Source organism: Crocodylus porosus, unplaced genomic scaffold (genome assembly GCF_001723895.1).
Source record: "Crocodylus porosus isolate Cpor-Errol unplaced genomic scaffold, CroPor_comp1, whole genome shotgun sequence".
Lineage (NCBI taxonomy): Eukaryota > Metazoa > Chordata > Crocodylia > Crocodylidae > Crocodylus > Crocodylus porosus.
This window is the reverse complement of record NW_017728911.1, coordinates 6,277,430-6,301,605: the sequence shown is the minus strand read 5'-3', so window position 1 is coordinate 6,301,605 and position 24,176 is coordinate 6,277,430. Positions and strand designations below refer to the sequence as shown.

The 24,176-nt window shown below is 43.4% G+C and overlaps 1 protein-coding gene across 2 annotated transcripts in view; it reads left to right on the top strand.

Annotated features, from left to right (window-relative positions):
- The window catches only part of PSTPIP1 (proline-serine-threonine phosphatase interacting protein 1), a 95,892-nt gene that overhangs the window by 44,448 nt on the left and 27,268 nt on the right, over nucleotides 1–24,176 (top strand). For both annotated transcript variants that reach the window (XM_019533356.1, XM_019533355.1), the window contains exons 4-7: nucleotides 13,547–13,581; nucleotides 14,926–15,032; nucleotides 17,496–17,558; nucleotides 23,038–23,136. In XM_019533356.1, the coding sequence (XP_019388901.1) occupies nucleotides 13,547–13,581; nucleotides 14,926–15,032; nucleotides 17,496–17,558; nucleotides 23,038–23,136 (304 nt within the window). The remainder of the gene's footprint in view (nucleotides 1–13,546; nucleotides 13,582–14,925; nucleotides 15,033–17,495; nucleotides 17,559–23,037; nucleotides 23,137–24,176) is intronic.

Below are 24,176 nucleotides of genomic sequence, written 5' to 3'. Positions count from 1 at the left end.
TGCTGGTTCTTCCTCCCCAGGTGCATCACCTTGCACTTGTCAGTGTTGAATCCCATCCTATTCTCATCTGCCCACCCCTGTAACCTGTCTAACCTTGCAGCCTATTCCTCCTGTCTAGTGTGCCCACATCCACCCACATCTTAGTGTCATCAGCAAATTTGAACAGGGTGCTTTTTACCCCCTTGTCCAAGTCACTGATGAAGACGTTGAACAGTGCAGGCCTAAGCATTGAGCCCTGGGGGACCCCACTGCCCACATCCCTCCAGGTTGAAAATGACCCATCCACCACCGCTCTTTGGGTGCTGCCCTCCAGCCAGTTGGCAACCCATTTGACTGCGTAGGTGTCAGCACCACGGTCCCCCTGTTTCTTAATGAGAATGGGGTGAGAGACAGTGTCAAAGGCTTTCCAAAAGTCCAGAAGACTATGTCCACTGCTATCCCTGCATCTAAGGATTTGGTGACCTTGTCGTAGAAGGCCACCAGGTTGGTCTGACAGGACCTGCCACTAATGAACCCGTGTTGGTTGCCCCTAAGCATAACCTCCCCTGCTGGCCCCTTATGGACATGCGCCAAAATAATTCTCTTAAAAATCAAGATAAGACTAACTGGCCTATAGTTCCCCGGGTCCTCCTTCCTCCCTTGATAAAATGATAAAATCTATACTCATTTGCAAGGCCCTTTGCAGAATATGAAACATCACATTATCCATGTCAATTAGCAGCTGAGCAGTTAGCAGTTTGTTAGTAGATCATTGCCCTGCTTAACATTCAACAGTCATTTAAAATAATCATCTCTTTCCTCATCATGTGACACTAGCCTAGCATTCTGCATCACTTGCCCCTCTCCAGCCTGCTTTCCATATGTGTATCAGCCCCTTGCAACTCCATGCTAGTCTGTCTGATTTGGACCAGGGACTCACAAGCACATAGCATTCAGAAAAAGAAGGGGGTTCCTGCTAAACACCTACCAAAACCCACAGACTTCTATCTACTGCTTTGAAAACCCAGATGTATAGTTATGGCAAAAGTAATTTGTTGTACAAAGTTCCAGAGTACAAGTTCAGTCTTGAGAAGACATTCTGTGCATTTTCAGTTAGTTCTGATTATGTAAGGGTTAGGTAGAAGGAGGTGTGCAAAAAGCAGAAGAGTTTGCTTTTTTCTGGGTCCCCAATTAGAATAAATTATTGGAAAAGAGTTTTTCTCCAGGAGCTGAACACCGGGATTAAACTAAACTTTCTGGAAGAAGGGATTGCCTGCACACTGTTTGTGAACACCACTGTTTCAGGATTGGTATATATGTCTCAATAAAACAAGTTACACTTGGAATATTTTCAAGATGTGGACAGATTAGAAAGACTCCAGCAGAGAACAACAAAAATCATTAGAGTCCTGTAAAGCATGATTTATAAGAAAACCCTGAAAGAACTAGGATTATGTAGTCTGGAGAAGAAAAGACTGCAGGGGGAATTTGATAACTGTCTTCAAATACCTGAAAGGTGATTATAGAGAGGATGAGGATAGACTGTTCTCTACGGCTTTAGAGAACAGAACTAGCAGCAACAGCTTTAAACTGCAGCAGAGAAAATTTAGGTTGGAGATTAGAAAGAACTTTTTTTTACTATGAGAATAGTTAAGCATTGAAACAGGCCACCCAGAAAGGTCATGGAACCTCTATCCTTGGACATTTTCAGAAGTAGGTCAGACTGACACCCGATCGCAATGGCTAGATCAGGAATGATCTTGCATTGAGGGGGACTGGGCTACGTGACTTCTGTCACGGGTGGGGCCTAGGAGTGGCCATGATCTCACTAGCGCCCCTTGCCGTGTCAGTCAGGCAATCCAGCACCCTCTACTCGCCCGCCACGTCTTTGATGTTATAAGGTTCAATATGGGAGGCTGCCTCTTATCGCCCTGGACACCGCGCTAATACTATTCCCCGTTCCGAGTGGGGTGCCTCAATGCACCCCTGCCTTATGGGCAGTGCGTGCCTCCTACCTCCCCTTTAGCATGCCCCAAGCCTCGCAGCTCTTTCTGGACGTTATCCGGTCCTTAATCTTCTATGCCCTACCTGGCGCCCCTGGATGTGTCTCGCCACCAGCACCCCTCTCCGGCGCCCTTGGGCTCGTCACACAACCAGCGCTCCTTACTCCTGATTAGCCCAATCGAGCTCACTAAGGGTGTTCTTCCCACCAGGGTCATCGGCCTAAGCCTTTCCTGGCCCCTTTGGGTTCCTGTCAATAATAATTATCCAAATCCTATCCCCGGTTGGGACTCAGGTGGCCGTAGCCGTACCTGGCCCCCTGGACCACCGTCTGGGTCTATTGCCTCACTAGGGTCAGCGGCCTAAGCCTTGCCTGGCCCCTCCAGGTTCCTGTCAACACTACTTATCCACTTAGGCTCAGGCGACCTAAGCCTTACCTGGCCCCTCTGGGTCCTGTCAATAATAAATATCCAGATAGGCTCAGGCAGCCAGAGCCTTACCTGGCCCCTTCGGTTCCTCGGGGTTCCTGTTATCCTGGAAACCCTCCGGAACGCCTTCTAGACCCGCACCCCTTTTGGGGCGACTGTCAATAATCTACACCCCTCTTGGGGTTGTTTCTTATTACACGTGCCCCACCTGGGGCCTCTCTTCTACACGTGCCCGCTCCCACAGCTTCTCAGCACATTCTCCGGGCTCTCTATAGTGACTGACTCGCCCTTGCCGGGCGAGTCGCCTTTACAGCACCCACCCTAGGCTTTTATCCACGTGGCTCCCACACCTGGAGCCCAACACGAGTCCCTACAGGTTTCGTTCTGGTGCTACGACCCTTGGGCGGGGTCCTCTACCCTGTTCGGGCCTCTCACTATTGCCCGCTCAGAGCTACCTGCTGTGCCGCCTCAGCACTGACCAGCTGTGCCGTCCCAGGCACCACTCGTTTGCTCACACAGGGCACCGGGAACCCCCCCAAACCACTGGGGAGCTCCCATGAGGCCTCCTCACGCCCCTACAGCCTCACCCGGTCCTCCGGTATAACAATAACTAAACCATAAGCCAAACGGCTGCAACATAACAAACAAGAAGCCTTCTGGCTTATAACATACGGCCTACGCTTCCTTGGCTCTCTGACCATGCCGTAGCCGCTTGGGTGGTCATGCTGCAACCATCAACTCTGCTCTCCTGCAGAGCTCCTGCTCCTGCGGCTGCCAGAAGGGAACTGCCCCCTAGGCTCTGGCCTGGGCTGTTTATAAAGGCCCGGCCCTACTCCCTTCCTGTTTACATGGCCTGCCCAGTTGCCGCAGCAACCGGCACCTGAGCTGCCCCTGGAGATTGGCAGCTCCACTTCTCCACTTCTAGGAACAGAGCACCTCAGTGCTCCTGTGACAACTTCATGAGGTCCCTTCTCGCCTTACTTACCTACTATACCCAGAGTCCTTATCAGACTGATATCTGCTCCACTTGGAAGTTGTTTTGTAACGCCCTGATATTTGCTGGTGTTTGACAGCGGGGCAATAATGTAATAAATCATCAAGGTGGAATGAGACCTCCTAACTAGCTCTTAGAACTGAAAGGCATTTCAATAATTAAACAGGTTAGGTAAAAGGTGGTGTCCTCATCTTTGGCCCTATTGGCACAAGGTGTTTGAAGGTCCACAGGATATGATATTGGCTGTGTTTTTAATGCTAGTGAAGGACAGGCAAAGTCTTCTATGCCAGTTCAGAAATCACAGCTAAGACTTGGTTTGCAGAGAGATAAACTCCAGCATGCTCCATTCACTCTGTGAATAGGATCTGGCCTCCGCAGATGATGAAGCATCTACTAGTCTGAGATCAGAGACTCAGAACTATTCCATTTCCTAGCATAGGCAAGACTTATGAAAAGTTGCTACTGGTTTCCAAGGTAATGTCAAACAAATAGTCCAGCATCTTCCTTAAAAATAAATGTTCTCTAACATCCAGCTGTGCAGTGTCATTCTTCAGATACACATAGCTTGATCCAGACAAATTATTAGGCATGATGTCTGCCTCCTTTTGGAGGCCTGCAGCTGTGAAAGCTACTTCCTGTCAGGGGTGGGTGTTTTCCCTTGCCAGCCCAAGGCACAAATTTTATCAAATTACCTATTCCTCAGACCCTTATATCTACCCATTTCTGGCAACAGGAAAGGTGTGTGGGAAGATGACATGTTATGCCTGTCATTTTAATTACTTTGATCCTTCAATGCATGGTGGAGTTTGGTTCATTGTACAGCTTGGGATACCGTGGTTGAGAAGCTCTGTCTGCAGGACTGAGAGAAGAGGCCTTCAGACAAGATGCTTAAAAGGAAGGAACAGAAAATACCAATGCACATGCAATCAGTGATTAGATTAGGCATGTGATAAGGCAGGATGGTCTTCAAGCAGTGGGCTCGTGGCTGGATTAGGTAGAATACAGGGGAAGGTAAGCTTGGAGAGGAATAAGTGTACAAGTCCTCTGAGGTCATAATTTTTGGGCACTGTTCAGAACTAAATCATTGATGTTTTCCCATACAGAATCATAACTCCCTTGAACATTTTTTTTAATTTGCTATTTTAAATTTCTCCTTTACTGCTTCAGTTTCTCCCTGGCCTTCACTAGACTTCTCCCTGGTCTTCATACGTATCTTATTAAGTTAGTCCATAAAGGAGCATATCTACCTTGCCTTCTGAGTTCACTAGCATTCCAGCCTCCATTCCCACATTACTTTATACTTTTATGTTTAATTACCAGAAAAAAATGACATCCAACTAAATACAACATTCACAATGTGTAGAGTTTTTAATAAAAATAAAACCTTAAAGATATTTGCATGGCTGCAGCTCCAAATCTTCACAGTCATGGCTGCACTAGTGTGAGATGTGGAATAGATCCTTATCCAAGTAGGAATGGACATACCAAAAGCTTTATAAGAAATTTCCAACTGAATAAATTTAGATCGAGCTTACAAGTGCCAAACATCAACTTTCAGGAGAACGTTGTGTTGACACCATATGAGCAATTTACAGCCACATGTACCAGAGGGTACATGTGCCTCATGTTGTACCAGAGGGTACATGTGCTGCAAAGTGGCTCTATGAATTTTCAGGCAACAGCTCAAGAGATTTGTTCAACTAAGCAGCTCCAGAAGCAATGAACCATACAAAACAAAAAAGTTGCAGAGCCCAATTTTTATTTGCTCATCTACAGTTCTAACTGAATCAAGCACTAGGAGTTCCTGGTTCTACTGTAAAACATATTTTACAGTGGTGCAGGAACTGGTTAAACCCTGTGTTTTATGCAAGTTTGTTTCATTTTTGTTTTTTTGCTGCTTGCACCCTCTTCCTCATGCCTCTTCATGCACATTGGTTCCTCCTTCTGTCCTAGTCGGAAGCCCTTTTCAGACTTGGGAAGCCCTTCAGACTCCTTCAGGTTTCCATTTGCTTAGCCCTTCAGTGTAATGCCTGAAATAGTGAAACTCCTGCAACAAACAAATTCTGAGCATCTCAAATGGAAAATAAAATATTTGCTTATGATGTACAAATATAACACATCTTTCACAGACACACTTTCAGTCAAGTTTAATTTTCTGTATTAGGTACATCAGTAAAATGCTCTGTGAATTGCAGCTCATTTAATTTTGGATAGTACCCTGTGCATGGGAGCTTTTATTCCTAAAAACAGGTTTACACATGCACAGACCTATACTTTTGAAGTCAATACTATGAAAGAGTAAGGGTCTACATGGAGGGACCATTTTGCAGGATCCAAACCTAGAGGCGAGATTTAACAGGAAATAAAATAGACAGAAGCTATCAGACAAAAGAGGCCAGAAGATTTATAAAAAACACAATTAGTTTACGCAGGTCACTTCGCAGTTTGTATAGTACTGGGCTGAAATAGTCATTGTGGAAGGGACTGAGGAATTAAAGCCTTAGTTACCTGTTGAAAAATGCTGGACTTTTAGCTAACCTTTATTTTTCACACCTGGCATTTGTTTGATAATATGTATTTTATCACCTACTAAAAAGAAAAAATGAGTGAGAAGTGTGTTTTATATTTAAATGCACAATGTTACTTAACTTGGCTTGTTTCTTACTCTAAGGGTTAAATGTTATAGCAATTTTGGAAGTATTTGCATTCTCTAGTACAGTATTTAGCATACAGCTAAATATCCAGACACCAGGAGCAATGTCTTTTTACTTGGAGCTATGGCTAAATCTGTGCTTGACAATACCACCTAGAGAGCTGAGAAAGATCATTAACAGATTCTTGAGCTGTATGCTGGATACCTGACATAAAGATCAGGGCCTGGCTGTCCTGTATAAAATTCCCCTACGGGGAGGGGCTTGATGACAAAACAGTACTTTCCCAGTCTGGTCTTCACCTTAGTAAAAATCCCAGGTAGGAGATACAGGCTTCACTTTAACTAGCTACAGTGGAGACAAACATTACTAATGCCTTGTCCCAGCTATGGCTTAGTCCACACAAGAAAAGGGTGGTCAGTCCAGCTAAACCAGCTTACTCATTTACTGTAAGCACAGCTTCTACCAGAAAAATGTGCTTTTGCCATACAGCTCATATCACTTCCTTGAACAAATTAAAGGATACCAGCAAAAACACCTATTTTGCTTGTGTGAATACTGGTGTTGCTAGTATATCGACGTCTTTAAAAATCCACTCCCATCACTAATATTCTTATGCCAACAGAAGTGCCTAGTACAGACCTGACCTAGGGTTTTACAATAACTTAGCTATCACCAATGAAAATGCAACTTTTATTGCAGTGCTTCAGGTCCAATATTTCACTATGACTCCAGAGTTAAGAGCTCAAGTGTCACTCTATACTTGTGCCAAACATTGCCCTTGTCAACCCACCTGTCCTTCCTTTTTTGTATCCTTGTGGCAAGATACTTCCAGTGGATCTGTGAATTTTGATGATCTGCCAGGCTGCCTTACGAGCATTTCTGCTGTGGCCTTGAACCTGTGACCTCTGGGCTGTCAACTGTGTGCCTTAGTGTTCACCCACCCCAGCCCTGAACTGAGCTGTAAATGGTACTTGATTAGGTTGGGGAGTCAAAAGTATCTGGACCTGATCTTGGGCACAGCACTCCAGGTCAGTTTGGCTAAAAAAAATCTGGTGAGCCTTTTGCCTGAACCTGCATGGCTGTCATGGTAACCTCAGAGCTTGACCTTTTACTAGTGTAGATGTAGCCATAGACTCAAAAACACAGGGGACCAAATGAGATTTTAGCTCATTTCCTATGCCACGTGACAGCCTTACACTTTGCAAGAGGATAGCACAGTAAAAACCTTTGTTAGTTCACTATATACAGAAAGACTAAACCAGATGTTAAACATGGCCAGGGAAGAAAGAGAGCCATTTCACTTGTTTTCTGATAATGTAACTGGGACCTAATTCATCTAGGGTATAGAATAAACGGCCCAGGACCATTGTTCTTTTTGCCCACTGCCTCTCATTGTTACAGAAATAACACCTTCTGTATAAAATGAACATTGTGCATCATTTGTTGCAAGTCAAAAGAAAAACCAACCAAAAAAACAGGTGGTGTTATTTTTCCACTCCTATTCACCAAGTGAAGGTAAAAAATGAGCTGTGGTTTTCCTGTCAGAAGTGTCTCTGCTGTATCTTCCTGTACACAAATAGTAAAGGCACTTAATAAGTTATTGAGGTAGATCATTTTGTGCTTAAGGGAGGGCACAAAGCATTCAGAAAAACTCAAAGTGACTCAACAAAGATGCAGGCAAGGTTCTTTGGGTAGATGTGATATTTTTATTAGACCAACTAAATAGTTGGAAAAATTGTTTTTTGCACACATTCAAGCACAAACACCCTTCTTCAGACATACAGAGAGTCCGCTGGTGAATTATGTGCTCTCCTGGGTAGAGTAGAAAAGCTAATATGCAAAATGCAGGTCTGTGAAAATGCAAATGTGTAGCAGTGAGGATCTGAGGGGTGGGAGACAATAGATGTGAGATAGGTGCGAGGGAGGGGAGGGGGAATGTTGAACTGGCAATGCAACAATGTAGGTGGTAAAATACAGACAGGTTACCTGGGTTTATCAGATGGCAAGCAAGTTATAATGTGCTATAGATCCAATGTCTATATTTAGACCAGGATTTTTTTTGTATCCAGTAGATTTACGAAGTGAAGTTGGTAGGCTTGTCTATGAAATGTGTTTTGTAAATTCCTATTGAAGATTAGAACTGAGAGACTAGAGAGAGAGTAGCTGCCTTGTGAGAAGTGGGTACCCACAGGTAATTGGGTATTTTTGTCTTTGATTAAACACACACCGAAAATCTATCAAAGACAAAAATACCCAGTTACCTGTGGGTGCACACTTCTCACAAGACAAGCACTCTCTCCAGTCTCTCAGTTAAGATCCTCAAAGGGAATTTACAAACACCTTTCAGATGAGCCTACAAACTTCACTTCATAAATCTACTGGATACAAAAAATCATGGACTAAATATAGACATTGGATTTATGGTACATTATAACCTGCCTGCCATCTGATAACCCCAGGTAACCATCTGTAGTTTACCAGCTACATTCTTCTATCACCAGTTCAACATTCCCCCTTTTCCTCACCCACCTCTCTCATCTATCATCTGCCATCTCTCTGATCCTCACTGCCACGCATTTGCATTTTCACAGATCTATATTTTGCCTATTGGCTTCTATTCTACCCAGGAGAGCACACAAACACCATCAGTCTCTCTCTATGCTCAAAGAAGGGTGCTGATGCCCAAAAGCTTGCAAATAAATGTTTTCCAATTATTTAGTTGGTCTCTACCCAAAGAACCTGGTCTGCCTATGTCCTTAGAGCAACACAGCTACAACCAACAACCCTACAACAAAGATGCCATGTTTTCAGTAAAAATATATCTGTCTAAACTCAGTGGGCTATTATATATACTATCCCTGTAACACCACGTCAGGAGGCTGGTACAGTTTGAATGTACCCCATAGGTAAAAAAACAAAACCCCAAAAAAGCAAAACCTGAAAGTAAATATAAATGTAATAACGAATGGTGTGAAATGGGCTTGGAGGGGACAGAAAGAGTAGGTAGGGGTTAGAGAGAAGCCAAAAAGAGAGATGAGTCTGTTGCCATTCATAATAATAACACTTTGTACCCATTTCACAACACTGTGAGCTGCAGTCGTGATGGTAATTAGCCTCTTACCATCATGAAATCAGGTTGTTTTTTGTTTGGTTGGTTTTTTAAACATGGTGAGAAAAATACTTGGGTCCCATTTAGTGTAGAGCTGGCACTGATGCAGCTCTGCTGGTGTCGGAAAACAAGTATAAAAATGCCTAGTGGAGTCTCAGTTTGAAAAACAAAGAGAGAATACTCCAAAGGAGGGCTGCAGGGTGGTCACCTGAACTTCTGGCTAATAAAAAAAATAAGGGTTTCAAGGGTCGTCATCCCACATCATTTCATTACCCATACAAAAATCCTACATCTAATCATACTGTAAAATATGATGCATAATCAGGGATTGAGAAAGGAATTATAATCTGGTCTGGTCTCGTGTGGACCACTATACATCGTATGAGGGACAGCCATTAAAATGCAAAATGATTGGTCAGCTTGGAGAGATGGAACAGCAAAGAGAGCAGAACCTAAGGGAAGAAAAATGGCACTAGTTTTCAAGTGATCCATCCTTTCATTGGTCAATGAGTTTACAAAGAGAGGTGGTGTCTCTTCGTGGAGAGTGCAATTTGAGAAATTTGGGATTACATCTCCAACTCTGCCACTGTCTTGCTGAGTGACCATGGGGATTGCTTCACTGTCTTGCAAAGTGATTTGAGATCTACAGAGAAAGACCTCTGTGTAATGAAACCCAGCTCTTACAAAAGTCATCCCTTTACTGTAATGTGTATTTTCATATTTTTACCCAAGGTATAAAGTAATCCAGGAATGAGAAGCATATCTTTGTTGCCTTGGGAACCAACACCCCGCAAGAGAAATATATATATGAAAACAATTTACACTGAGGATGTGTTAAGAAACTATCAATTCTTCTAAAATGTGCAGAAATGTTGTGAAAGTCAGAATGCTACAAGCACCATAGCCTCTGCTAGATGTTAGCATTCTGATTAACTGAAAGATTATAATGCATCAGCCACTAGATGGCAAAAATCCACCAGGAGTTGCTCCTAGTTATGGTTTCATCTGCCCTGTGCTTTATTCCTTACTCCAGCCCCATGCTTGGTCTGTTTATCTCCCAGAAGTTCCTTTAACATCAAGGTCTCTAAATCCAAGCCTGACTAGGGCTGGGGAGAATGGAAGAGCTTTAAACATGAACAATACAATTCTCTCCATTCCCATTCCATAAGGATGTTAGCAAGCAGACTGACTGTGGGGAGGTTAACATTTAATGCTGGTGTTTTGTCTTTAACCAATTTGTTTAGTTTAAATAATCCCCTAAATTTGAAACAGACACACTAATGCTGAGCAATGTGGGTTTTTTCATGAATAGCATTGCTAAATTTGCCAAATAGTGAAGTATTGGTTGACCCCAAACTAATTTTTTCGATTTTCAGTTTGGCCATGAAACTGAAAGATCCATTGTATCCGCAGAGCCCCATGCAGCACATGTTTCTTCAGAAAAACGTGGCTTTAGGGACAAAGAATTTTGTTAAAATGGCCCAAAGCAGAGGCATTCCCACCCCCATGGCATCAGAAAAAAGAAATGATGACTCTCAATAGGAAATTGTACCCACATAGAGAGGAGCTCTGAAATGAGAGCTTTCATTTAGTTGCCATGTATTCAAGAGTATCAGCAAAATTAAATTACAAACATCTCATCTACATCTGTCAAATGGGATTCTTTCCATAACCCCTTTGCTGCTGCACCCTGGTGTTTTGGAATCAGACCTTTAAAAGGTGGTTTATGGGTGGCATCTGAAGCTGATGTGATATATACTGGAGTGCTGAAGTGTTTAAAGGAATACTTGAAGGTTCCTTAGCCTAGAATTCAACCTTTCTGTCCTCCCTCACCTCCTACAAAGCTTGTATTTACTATTTCTGGTGGGCCCATAAGAGAGGGATTATACAAACTTATGTTTTAAAAAAGAAAATTAAAGAAAACTATTTTAAATGCTTGTACTAAGAATGCATCTTTCTTCAGTATCTAATACAGCAATTTGACTATGCCTGGCACACAGATACCTCAGGGTCCAGGAAAAACTCTGGGAATAGGAGATCAATAGACTATGCAAACAGCCTTAACAACTCCTAGTATCCTGTAATCATCTTTGTGGTTCACAGTTCTATGTATTATTTAAATATTTGTTTTCTTCCAATAAGTTTGGTAATGCTGTTCCCCACCTTTACAACAGACACAAAATAAAAGGTCAATTTGTGTTGTATGAACATCTTCTGTAAAGAAATCAGCATCACACTTATCAATTACATAGTTGATCTCCAGGTATCACATTTTGACCCCGCATTGCAAATATGCACCATGGGGAACATTTTTTTGTTCCCAGCATGCCTCTTGCAGTGTCTCAGTCTGGTTTAGGATGATGCAAGAGGCACGTGCGCGCTTGTCTGGATGTGCCCAAGGAGATGTTCATGATAGTCTTCGGATCTTACATGTTATTTTCCATCTCCCATAATATTTTTTGCTCCATAGGGTCCTGAAGAAGTCTTCCCATGTAATCATATTACTTCATGCCCAGTTACAGAATTTAAGGGCCACAGTGCATAAAGTATCTAGAAATCATTTTTGCCCTTGTGACTAAGTGCATATCATTGCATCAGCACATAATTGGTGTAAGCTCTAGGTTCTAGGCTGTGGTTGCCAAGTCCACCTGAGGTGATGACTTGAGGGGTAGCAAGCTATCACTTGGCTAACTACCACTAGTTCTGCCTAGATTGCACACTATAGTATTTTTCCACCCTCAAATGTAAAACTTGATCACAGCTAGGCAGAAGCCAGATCTTTAAATCTGATATGAAGGCCTCTCCTGGGATATTTTTAAAGCTTTGAAACAGTGCTCCAAGTCTCAGCCAAAGAGAAAGCAGCCAGAAATCTCACAGTAAGTGTTAGTATTGGACAGGGAAGAAGGAAGCACCAGAGAGGTTACAGAGAATTGAGAATGGGTTGTAGACAGGCTCACTCCTTGGAAACCCAGGCTGCCATCAGGCTTTCCTAGGAGTGAGCCTGTCCCCAAAATACTGTGGAGGAAGTGGGTTCTTCCATGTTCCTCAGGCCTTCTTGAGTGGCCAAAGCTGTGTAGGATTTCCCCGTGCCAATCACCTATGGGTTGGTACAGCCACATCCATCTCCTCAGTCTCTAGGTGGCCACACCTCATGCTTTTGGCACTGGAAGCTCCAGGTTTTAAAATAAACCAATTAATGGGTTTTTCTGAGTATTCCTTATCCTCTTGTGAGTTTTCCACCTATGCCACATCAGTGCCTCCCTTCATAAAGCCCCAGTACAGACCTTTAGGAGGTAGCATAGTCTCTGCTCCGGAAAGTTTACTTTCTAAATTTGGTGCAAGTTACAAAATTCAATACCCCTCTGGGTAAAGAAACTGATGAACAGGTTCCCTGGACCTGGGTGCAATGGAGATGCAACACTGCAACATGGTGGTGAGGAGGAGAGTGCTTAACATGCCCATGTCATCATCTCTTACTTGATTTACTCTAGCTGTCTCTCTGCTGGTCATTCTGCTGCTTCCTTAAAACATTTGTAGCTTGTCCCCTGTTCAGGTGCCAGAGGATTTATTATTCATTTATCCCAGGACAACAGACAATATATTACTGCTTTTTAATAGCTTTCTGTAAAGCCACATTATAAAACTCTCTCTCTCTCTCTCGGCTGGTTCAATCTGACCGTTCTCAAGTTGATCAGCAGACCATTTTGCCCTGCCAGTCTCCATGATCCAGTACTGAAAAACAGGTCACTGAATATGGCTCATCCATACATTGTATGGCTGTGAACAAGCACTGCCTACCTGCAGGGTCCAGATCTCCAGGCAGGCCTCTATGTAGTTCTGAAAAGCACTTTGAAGAAAATCTTGCGCTGGAGTCTTTACACAATGTTGTGCTGGTACCACACGGGGGGTGCTGCAGAAGTGCAGGAAGGAGGTAGTGTTATGTTGCCTAGTTGCAGCCTCTGCTGTGAAGATAACTAGGGAGGAAACACAATATGCAAGTCCAATATTCAGCTCTGACTAGGTCAGGCTTGCCCATCTTTGCCATTTGACGTTCCCTGTGTGTTCATCCCAAAATGCTACCACAGAGACATTTATGCTAACGTGCATAGTAGCTAGGGATTAAGGAGCATAGCATAGTTCAAACAGAGGAGTTTCTAATTCCCTGCTTCATAAAGCATTTATTGCTCTTCCTAATTATAACAGAGAAATGTGATCTTCCCTTTTAGTATGGTCGGTCTCTGTAACAAGACTGTCAAGGATTTTATTTTGTGTGGTTCTTTGAAGGGAAAGTTTTGGTGGCAGAATTTTTTACTTTAGATTTAATTTGTCCTGGGGAAACATATTAATATAAGTGCATGTTTGGTGTTTTCTCTCCCCTCAGCACACTGAAGGCAGCATTTGAGGTCCTAAAACAAGGTAAGTATTTATATCTTCCTTTTTTCCCCCTCCCCACTCTTTTTTAAAATCCTTTTACTCCTTGCTTATTTAAAGGGCCAAGCAGACATTGAAGCGGACAGAAATCTCATACATTCCTTTGCCGCTGGGGCAGGGGCTTTCCACTCCAAGAGGCTTACTTCCCTTTATTTATAGCTTCTGCTGCTCTAATCCCCTGTGGGTAACATGGCGGTGATAGATAATCCAAGCAGAAGCCATCCTCCCGCTTCCTCAACTTCACATAAAATTCAACTCCCAAAGGCACAGAATGCAAACATTGTAAACCACTAGTAGGGCAAGCCTGGCTGTGCTGCATTTCTCTTTCTGATTCCCCATGCTCCTGTATACAGCCTACTTCTCCCCTCCTTCCCTGAATCTCTAAGAAACTAAAGTGAGAGCCTTTAAACAGTCCTCAGATCAGGTCCCTAAGGTCTCCACACTGGAAGACATGCAACAGAGAAAGACTAATAGTAAACAATGTGGTTGGTGGGAAGATGATAACTATATGGATAAGGATGGAAGTTGTAAGTAGAGAGAAAGAGGGGGAAGAGAGACATGAACTGTCTGCAAATGGGACTATGAAGGAGTGAAACACAGGCCAACTAAAAGCATTTGGTAACCAGCTATTTCTCCATCACTGCAGTGTCAGGACACTGGCAGTCCTTCGCTTTTATTTACGGCATGGCATTGAGTGTGGGTGGTATTTCTGGTTTTGTACCTGTATGTGAGGGGTTGGTGTGGTGTCTTTGGGAAAATCAGGTAAGTGGTTAACCAGGGATGCAGGGCACTGAACTCGATGGCCCAGGAGGCCTCTTCCCATCTTATGTCCCTATTTTCAAGCACCTACAAAGCATGCTTTTAGGACGCATTACAAGTAACAGTTGCTCTGGCACATGTATGTTGCAGGCCTCATCAAGAGTAGTAGGAAGGGTCCTGTAAAGTCATTTTTAGGATCATAAGCTGAGTAGATGATGAGCAAACCCACCACAAGACCATGGACATGTGAACAGAGTAAAATTCCAGGGATAACTCTAAAGCAAAAAAAAAAATCACACAAACAAACATGCTGTGTATTGAAAGGGAGGTAATTGAAATCATGAGAAAACTGTCCCCCGATTCATCCAGGATGAAATTTTCTACCATTAACTACCTTGTTTGTTGGGTTTGGATTGCATGATGTTTTGCTGCTTTTTATTTTTTCATCAGCCCAATTTGCCATGGCAAATCATTAATTCCTGCCGCCTTCCAGTGCATATCCTGCTGAAAAGGTTTGACCTTTACTTATTAAAGACCTCTCTGCTGACTATCAATTCTGATCTATCTTAGAAATTGAAAATGTTGGAAACTCACATATTCAGCTGGCAGTAATGCTGAGGGATGAACTGAAAAGAATAGAGGAGTTCAGAGAAAGACAGAAGGAGCAAAGAAAAAAGGTGAGGAACCACGAGAACCTTCATACCAAATCAAACCAATGGCATAGTATCCTGTCTGCAGCAGTGGGGTCTGGATGCTCCAGAGGATGATAAAACACCTCCCAGTGCTCCTAGCTAACTCTGCAGTCCTGTACTAAGGGGGAAGATCTCTGTCTGATCCCAGCTGGTGATTATGTCCTGAACTCTGAAAACAGAGAGCCTTTGTTACTTTTACTCTCTACCTAGAATAACTGTAGATGCTATTCTTATTCCTGTATTTAATCCTTCTTTTTTAATCCTTGCTATGTGGTTTGCCTCAATAATATTTTACAGGAATACTAAATACACAGAAATTAAAGCAACAGTAAAATTGTAAACCTTGTGTTGAATTCATTGCCTAGATAGTAGGATGAGGCACACAGTAGAAATACCTTTAATAAATGGTACTTATCAAATTATTACTATATAAACAATACAAACACATTCATGCAAGCTCTCTTCTCCCTTAGTCCTCTCAGATTCAGGATCCTTTGAGCAAGGAATTTGCTGATGGAGGCAGCTGTGGTAATTCTTATACCCTGGGCATGTCTACCCATGTGCTCCACTGTGTAGTTGGTTCTAGCAGTCTCGGTGGCACATGGGTTATTTCCAATGTTGCCATAGCATCTCACGTAGATACACTCACTTTGTGGTTCAATTTAGGAGTAAATAAAAGGGATGGCCACCCAATCCTAGGAAACAACAGCTGTTTGTAGCAGCCACACCAAATTTCCAAATCCCACTTTCTTTAAAAGAAGGGGAAAGAAATTCTGGTAATGGACTCAATGATCTTCCGAGGTCCCTTCCAGCCCTGATGTCTATGAAATCTATGAAATGCCAAGTGTACCTTCTTCCATTTTGTAGTCCATGACAGAGGAACACAGAAAAGTGAAGCACCCTGAAACTGGGGAGTAGGTTAGCATCACCCCAGCCCCACTCCCAACAAAACTGCTGTCCAGCTTTCAAGACCCACTTCTGCCTCATAAAACCCATTCAATTTAGCACAGCTCCTTGTTTAGTTCATCAGTATTTTGCAGCACCCTCCTCACTCATTTGACTAACAGGAATCCTGCAAGTAGCTTTTTAAAAAGAGTTAATCTGTATTTCAAGCCTTTAGCCCACAATTCAAAAGAAACATTTAAAAAAAGAGACTGGGAAGAGGAAAAGAACTTGCCTGAATTCTAAGTATGCACTGCAGGTTTTTCTTTCAGTCACCCACGTGGCTGCTGAGAAACTCATGCTAGGAGCTGGTGCCAGCATTTCTAGTGATCTCCCAAAGTGCAGTGATTTGTATTTGGACTGGCTCCACAGCAGCAGTCAGGACTGCATCATTTGGCCCAGCTGGCATCTAGGAGAGGCAGTCCAAAGACTGCAGGATTAGATTCCCTTCCCCAGTGAGGAAACCCTTATCCCTGCATTCTTCTGATATCACTGATGAGATCAGTACAGAAGCCAAGGAATGTGAGGAGAGATGGCATTATGTACACTGAGATTTCATATTCTGAAAATAAGACTGTCATGGGGGAAGGGTGAGAGAGATCTGCCTGCCTGATAGCAAAGCATCGCACTTAAGCTTCCAGCTGGGAGTTATCAACCAACCTAAATTTCAAAGAAAGCATGTAACAATGTCCTTTTAAGCTACGAGGGTGATGTGCATGGAAGCACATAATCATTTGGCAGAGATGAAGTGATACCGTATTAATCTGAAAGGAATTATTCAAGCCCAGAACTCAGCAAGGTGCAACACAAGTTTGCCTCCACCACTGGTTCTCATCCTTTTTTAAACTGACAGCAGCCCTTGTTAGAGTCCAGCATCTCCACCCCCTCAGAAAATGTCAGCTCTTAGCTTCCACTCTTTTTTTGGTGATGGGAAAAATACTAGAGCAGTTCTTCTGTTGCAGAGAACTCAGAAAAACCAGAGCAGTTTTTTGACACTATGGATTCATATTTGCTATCTCTGGGTTTATCTAATGAATCATGTACAGGTGTTTGTAAACCTAACAGCACTAATATTACATAGCACCCTGCAGCACCCTTTAACAAGATTGCATGGTACTGCAGAGTGCTATGGCACTCTGGTTGAGAGCCACTGGCCTATACAAACCCAGCCACAGCTCCAGATCCATTTCCAGCAGTTGTGCTTATACAAGTGAACTCTTTGAGCAAAGCTAATGGACAGGGAGAGTGTGTGTTGTGCTACTTAAATGTCATTTAAAAAAAAAAGAAAAGAAAAGAAAGAGAGAGATAAACTGAAGACCCACATTCTTTTAGCTATTAATGGATGCCACTGAAGCAGAATTGTTCTAGGAAATTGTTGCTTGTGTGTTGGCCACGCTAATGTGCTCTGTGTCATTTAGAAGTGTGTCAGCTAGACATACTTCAACAATTCTTCTAATCCTGCCACTAAAAATAGGAGAAATACTTAGTCCCGTGTGTTTCTTACAGTATGAGTCTGCAATGGATCGTGTGCAAAAGAGCAAGCTGTCCCTTTATAAGAAAACTCAGGAGGTAAGTTATGAGGTTTAGTATACATTCATCCAAATCCAGACTGGTTAAATAGGGGTGGGGCTGCAACTGGCACCCAGACACAATAATTTAAAGGAAAGTCAAGAAAGTATGAAATTTAAGTGAAAATATAAGATTCCAATCATAGATTTCATAGATTTCTAGGGTCAGAAGGGACCTTGTAGATCATCATTCCAACCTACTGCTCTGGGCAGGAAAAAGTCTTTTTTTAAATACATAGGGAGTAAAAAGAAAGCACTGGGTAATGTGGGGCCCCTGCAGGACATGCTTGGAAATCTGGTGGTTGCACCAGATGAAAAAGCTGACCTCTTTAACAAATTCTTTGCCTCCGTTTTTCTGAGCAGGGACCGAGACATCCCCCCCCCCCCAACCCAACTGGGATTCCAGATGGACTCAGGAGAGGCACCGCCAGGCCTAGGGTCAGGGAAGACCTAATTAGGGAACTTCTGGGGGAGCTGGACAAGTTCAGATCAGCAGGTCCAGATGATCTCCACCCCCAGGGTGCTAAGGGAATTGGCAGGGCTCATTGTGGGGCCCCTGGCACGGCTTTATGAGCACTCGTGGTGCTCTGGCCAGGTGGCAGAAGACTGGAAAAAGCCAATGTGGTCCCCATTTTCAAAAAAGTGAAGAAGAAGGACCCAGGTAACTATAGGCCCATTAGTCTTACCTTGGTCCTGGGGAAGCATTTTGAGAAAATTATCCAGGAGCATATCTGCAAGGGACCAGTAGGAGAGATTATGCTCAGGGGAAACCAACATGGGTTCATTAGGGGCAGGTCCTGTCAGACCAACCCAGTTGCCTTTTACAACCAGGTCACAAAATCCTTGGATGCAGGTGTTGCAGTAGATGTAGTCTTTCTGGACTTTAGGAAGGCCTTTGACACCATCTCTCACCCCATTCTCATTAAAAAACTTGGGGACTGTGGCATTGATACCTACACAGTCAGATGGGTCACAAATTGGCTAGAAGGCTGCACCCAGAGAGTGGTGGTAGACGGGTCATTTTGGACCCAGAGGAATATGGGCAGTGGGATCCCCCAGGGCTCGGTCCTCGGGCCCGTACTTTTCAACATCTTCATCAGTGATTTGGATGAAGGGGTAAAAATCACCTTGTTCAAATTCATGGATGACGCTAAGACGTGGGGAGAGGTGGGCATGCTAGAAGGGAGGGACAGGCTACAACTAGATCTGGACAGGTTACAGGGGTGGGCAGATGAGAATAGGATGGGATTCAATACTGACAAGTGCAAGGTACTGTACCTAGGGAGAAAGAACCAGCAGCATACCTACAGGCTGGGGAACTCCCTTCTTGTCAGCAGAGGCAGAAAGGGATCTTGGAGTCATTATTGATTCCAAGATGAACATGGGCCGCCAACATGAGGACACAGTCAGTATGACTAACCGCACTTTGTCGTGCATCCACAGATGCATCACAAGCAGGTCCAAGGAGGTGATCCTCCCCCTCTATGCGACATTGGGCAGGCCACAGCTGGAGTACTGTGTCCAGTTCTGGGTGCCACACCTCAGGAGGGATGTGGACAACATGGAGAAGGTCCAGAGGAGGGCCACTTGCATGATCAGGGGGCAGCAGGGCAGGCCCTACAAGCGGAGGCTACAGGACCTGAACCTGTTCAGCCTCCACAAGAGAAGGCTGAGAGGGGATCTGGTGGCCATCTATAAACTTACCAGGGGGGACCAGCAGGGAATGGGAAGGGCTCTGTTCCTCCGAGCACTGCCCGGCGTAACTAGGAATAACAGCCACAAGTTGATTGAGAGTAGACATCAGGAGGCACTACTTCACGGTCAGGGCAGCTAGGATCTGGAACCAACTTCCAAGGGAAATGGTGCTCGCTCCTACCTTAGGGGTCTTTAAAAGGAGGCTAGATGAACACCTCGCTGGGGTCATTTGATCCCAGTACTCTTTCCTGCCCATAGCAGGGGGTCGGACTTGATGATCTGCTTGGGTCCCTTCTGACCCTATCACCTATGAAACTATGAAACCTCCAAGATAGGGGAAAGCACCACCTCCCTTGGAAGCCCATTCCATATTTTGGGAACCCTCACTGTAAAGAATTTCTTCCTGATATCCAATCTAAATCTACTTTCCTTTAGTTTGCAGCCATTATTTCTAGTAACCCTGAGGGGCACCCTGGTAAACAGAGTATCCCCTATTCCCTCCTGACCCCCCATGATGAGTGGTACAATGTGTGGGCAGACCCGGCAGGCCTGAGCAAGACCGAGGAAGGGTGGGGACGGAGATGGGACAAGGAAGAGAAGGGGAGAACTCTGCCCACCCCAGCAGCTTCCTTACTGCCAGGAGCAATCCAGGCACAGAGCACTGTGCAGCCCCAAAGGAGGACTCTTTCCCCTCCTTTCTCTCCCCCATGGGGTGGGAAGGGGGGCTCTGTGTGATGCTGGAGGGGGACTCCTCCCCCTCCTTCTCCTCTACCCCCTGCACCAGTGTGGGGTGGGGAGGGGGGCCCTGTGCAGGGCTGCCTGGCCTCAGAGGGGGACTCTTCAACCAGGTTTATCGCAAACCAGTTTAGGCCATTTTTAAACTGGTTTATGTATGCAGAATTTATGTTCTATTACAGGTTTATACCAGCTCCTGATCACTTAAACCAGTTTGTGTGTAATGCCTGTCCCTAGCCTAAAGATGCAGAAAAAGTGCAAGGAATAGAGAGAACCCTTAAATCAATGGTACACTGAACAGAGTTCTAGTAACTTTTATCTGAGGGGCTCATAGATAACTGGCATTGGCTTCCAGTGGACAATAATCCTTAGGGTATGCAACTAAGGCTTCATCTGTGTTCCAGTTACCATCAAACTGCAAAAACTATCTGTATATACAGCTGCTGCTAGCAGAGTTGTAGCATGCTCCCCCCCGACTAAGCCAAAACCATGATATCAATTTACTGTACTTAAGTTTATTGCTTAACCACATTTGTGACCTCACTGGTTTATATCACCATGCAATCTGGTCTTTGTGAAAGGGACTAAATGGTGCCATAACCATATAAAGAAAGTAAATGCCAGTTCTGGTACTAGCTTAGAGCTGGAACATTCTTATACCTACTGGTTACTCTAGCTATACAAAAAAGAACAAAGTATCTTGCAGAATATGTTGGCATACTTGTGAGTAGGCATCAATACAGTAGATAAGTTGGCACAAACACAGCCATAGATTACCTGTCGTTGTCAATGGTACAGACTTCTAACATGATTCCTGAATGGAGTGCCAACAACTAATCCCATTGATCATGGAAATGAGAACCTTGCTAGGAACAAATATATTAATAACATGTTGGCTAGCATGATTTCAACAGACCTAGAAAATGGAGTAATTTTCCACAAATCTCAATTGCAGGGCAAACAAATAAACTTTGCTCTGATTTCAAGTGCCACTTTTCAGTGCAGGGTCACAATAAGAACAAATTTTGGATTATTGTTTATTATTTATTAACCTTAGCAACTCGTGTCTTGAACTCACTTGGTTTATAAGCTAAAATATTATTTTTTCCTACTAGTCAGCCTGGCATATTCAAACTAGGGATTTCAAAGTTGAGACAAGTCCTTACTGACTCATATACTGACCCCATTCATATTGATTCCACAGCTTAAATTTGGCTGCCAGAATCATGGGTGTCACTCTAATCGTCTATGACAACTGGATGATAAATCTGATTTAGCCATGGGATGTAGCTGACAATTCTGTTGATGATGCATAAGCAGTAATAACCTTCAGCTCCTTTTGCTAATGATATTAATTTTGGTTTGAGATAAGAAGAGTAAAAGCCATAGTTGTTGAGGTAGACATTAAGATTGGATCTATGCTGTTGTTTTCATAATACCATGTCTAAAGTAGATTTTAGCCTCTCACGGTGCCAGCCAGAGGCGACCCAAGCAGGGTGTGGGGCCTGGGGTAAATCAGCCCGTGCGGAGCCCCGTCCCTACTCTAATCCTGGACCTGAAGAAGCAGTGGCAAGGGGGGAAAGAGGGAGTAGGGATGAGCGAGCAGCTGAACGAGGACCCACCACTCCACCCAGCTCCACACCACTGCTGCTTTGCCCGGCTCCGCAGGCCCCCCAGAGTTCAGGGCCGGGGGCGGTCGCTCTGATTCGCACAAGGACAACCCTGGTGCCTGCCTTCATTGCTCATGGATCTAGTTTTCAGACAAGAAGCTCTGTGCTTTCTACCATGCTGGAGTTCCTTGTAAACATCTGCAAAGCCATTTTATTGCCCTCCTTTTTTCTTAGTAAAACTGTCCTTTGACACGATGTCTATAAAACAGCGTGATGACAGAGAGGCGGCTAGTGGGCACCATCTGCCATGCTGACCTGTACTGTCTTTCTGTTTCTTTATGCTCTTCATGTTTGTTACTTCCACCTCTTGTCTCTTGTTAGTATAAACTTCTTGTGAGAGGGACAGTATTTTTGTTCTGTACAAACTTAGCACAGTGGATTACTGGTATAGGACTGGGGACTTAGGTACTGGAGAGATGCAAACAAACAACATTTCCAACGGGACTTCACTTCCACTGACCAAGGCAGTATTTTTTGGAAGCAATGTGAGCCAATGAATAGGCACTGGACATGAATCCAGGAGGCCAGGATTTTACTCCTGGTCCTGCCACTGGCCTACTATGTGATTATGGCAAATCATTTCCTGTTCCACTGTTGGTCAGTCTTGCTTATGTAGTAGAGCTATTAAAAATGCTCCTGACATAACTCTTTTCTTTCAGAGGCTGACTTGTCAAAAGCAAAACACTGAGTAGATAGCAATAAAATTTCTTTTACAGAGAAAAAATATTTTGATGTCAGAAATGTTTTATTTTAATATTGTCATATTTATTTGATTTTTTTACATTTAATTCATCTTATCATAGAATATTTTTAAAAACACCACAATTGGAATGACATGTGTTGATTGTACTGAAATTAGGTGCTCTGACCAACCTGAAACATTTGCTCAAGAATTTAATTTAATGGGAAACTGAGATTTTTGTTTTCATTCTCTTTCAGCATGGGAGTTGCTCTTCTAAAAACATGGGATTTTCCATTAAATGAAAAATCCACCCCTCCCCTCCTCCAGCTCTGCTATTTTGATTGTTAGGTTTTCAGATCAGGGAGTGTTTTTCACTGTGTGGGTCTGTGCAGTCCCCACTTTAATGGGGCACTGATTCTGAATAGGGTCTTTAAATCAATGTGACCCATGGCAGTACTATCTACAGGATGCTGAAGTAGGCTAGTTGGTGTGCTGCTCATTTGACTAGTCAGCATCCAGAGTGTCTCTCCAGCTCTATTTTTATATCCGTCTCTCAGCACTGTCAATTTAAATTGTCCGAAGACCTGTATGTAGTTTTGTTTCTTTTGCCTGCAGAAGAGATATTGTCATGCTAGAGAGAATACAGTCCTGTTATCTGACCTACAAACAAACCTTCTATTCAATTTATTTTAATGCAGTCAAAAAAGACCTATGAGCAGAAATGCAAGGATGCGGATGAGGCTGAGCAAACCTTTGAGCGGATAAGTGCTTCGGGCAACCAAAAGCAAACAGAAAAGGTATTGGAGACTTTAGTTCTATTTAAGCAATGCTACGAGAAAAAAACTAGTAGACAACTCAGTTTTCATAGTCAAGGTGCAGCAGAGTATGATGGAAACGAAGGTTAGAACCATCCACTCTGTGGGAAGGTGCATACTTTTCAAAGCTGCTTTCTATTCAAATTAACCTGGAACAGTCGAGATGTGTAACAATACCTGGAGAAGAAGGCTTTCCACAGACCGACAGAGCCCTCTGAACAATTAGTAGAACTGAGACAAGATCAGAGCTGTGAGTGTTTTTAAAAAGCAAAATGAGGGCTGCTGGGATTGAGTAATGTGACTGGTACAGCCCTTCTTTAGAAAAAGTTCAGATGCTCTTTGAATTGTAAGGCGAAGCTTAATGTTTTTGTTTTAAATGTCAAATTATTCATAAAAGTGCAAGGTGGAAAGAAACATGTTAATCAAGTGTTTCTACCTTTTGTTAACGTGTGTTAACCAATGTAGACATAATAATCTCATCCTTAAATCAATATTTTTCTCTTGGTAGCTAGTTCAATTTCATGTGACTTTACAAACTTAAAAATAAATTATTGAAAAGGCAGGCAATTCAGTCCTTCATTGCCTTCATCTTATGTTTTTAGCTGACGATTCAGTAACTTTTAATGGGAACATTTTACAATGGAACAGATGGGGAAAACAAAATAAAAGAACTCCCTTTTCGCTCCATAAAAATCAGTGCAGTGTAAGCAGAGAATATCAAACCTTCTCTCTTGTGGGGGAAAAAATATCTAAAAATGGCACTGCAAATAAGCATTTGGTATCTTGTGTCCCAAAATCTTTGATGAGTAACAAATTAGATCTTTGTTATAAATACTGAATGAAAACCTGGTCCTAAGTAAAGAGGAAAATCCCTATTTATGTGTTGGGGATCAGAATCTTGCCTAGTGCCTTTCCCCCCGAAGGTTCCAGGGTGTTTCACTGCCATTAACTTTACACACATCAACATGAACACGGTCGTTTCTCCCCACGCTGAAATACAGAGTGGCAGCTTGCATGGAAAT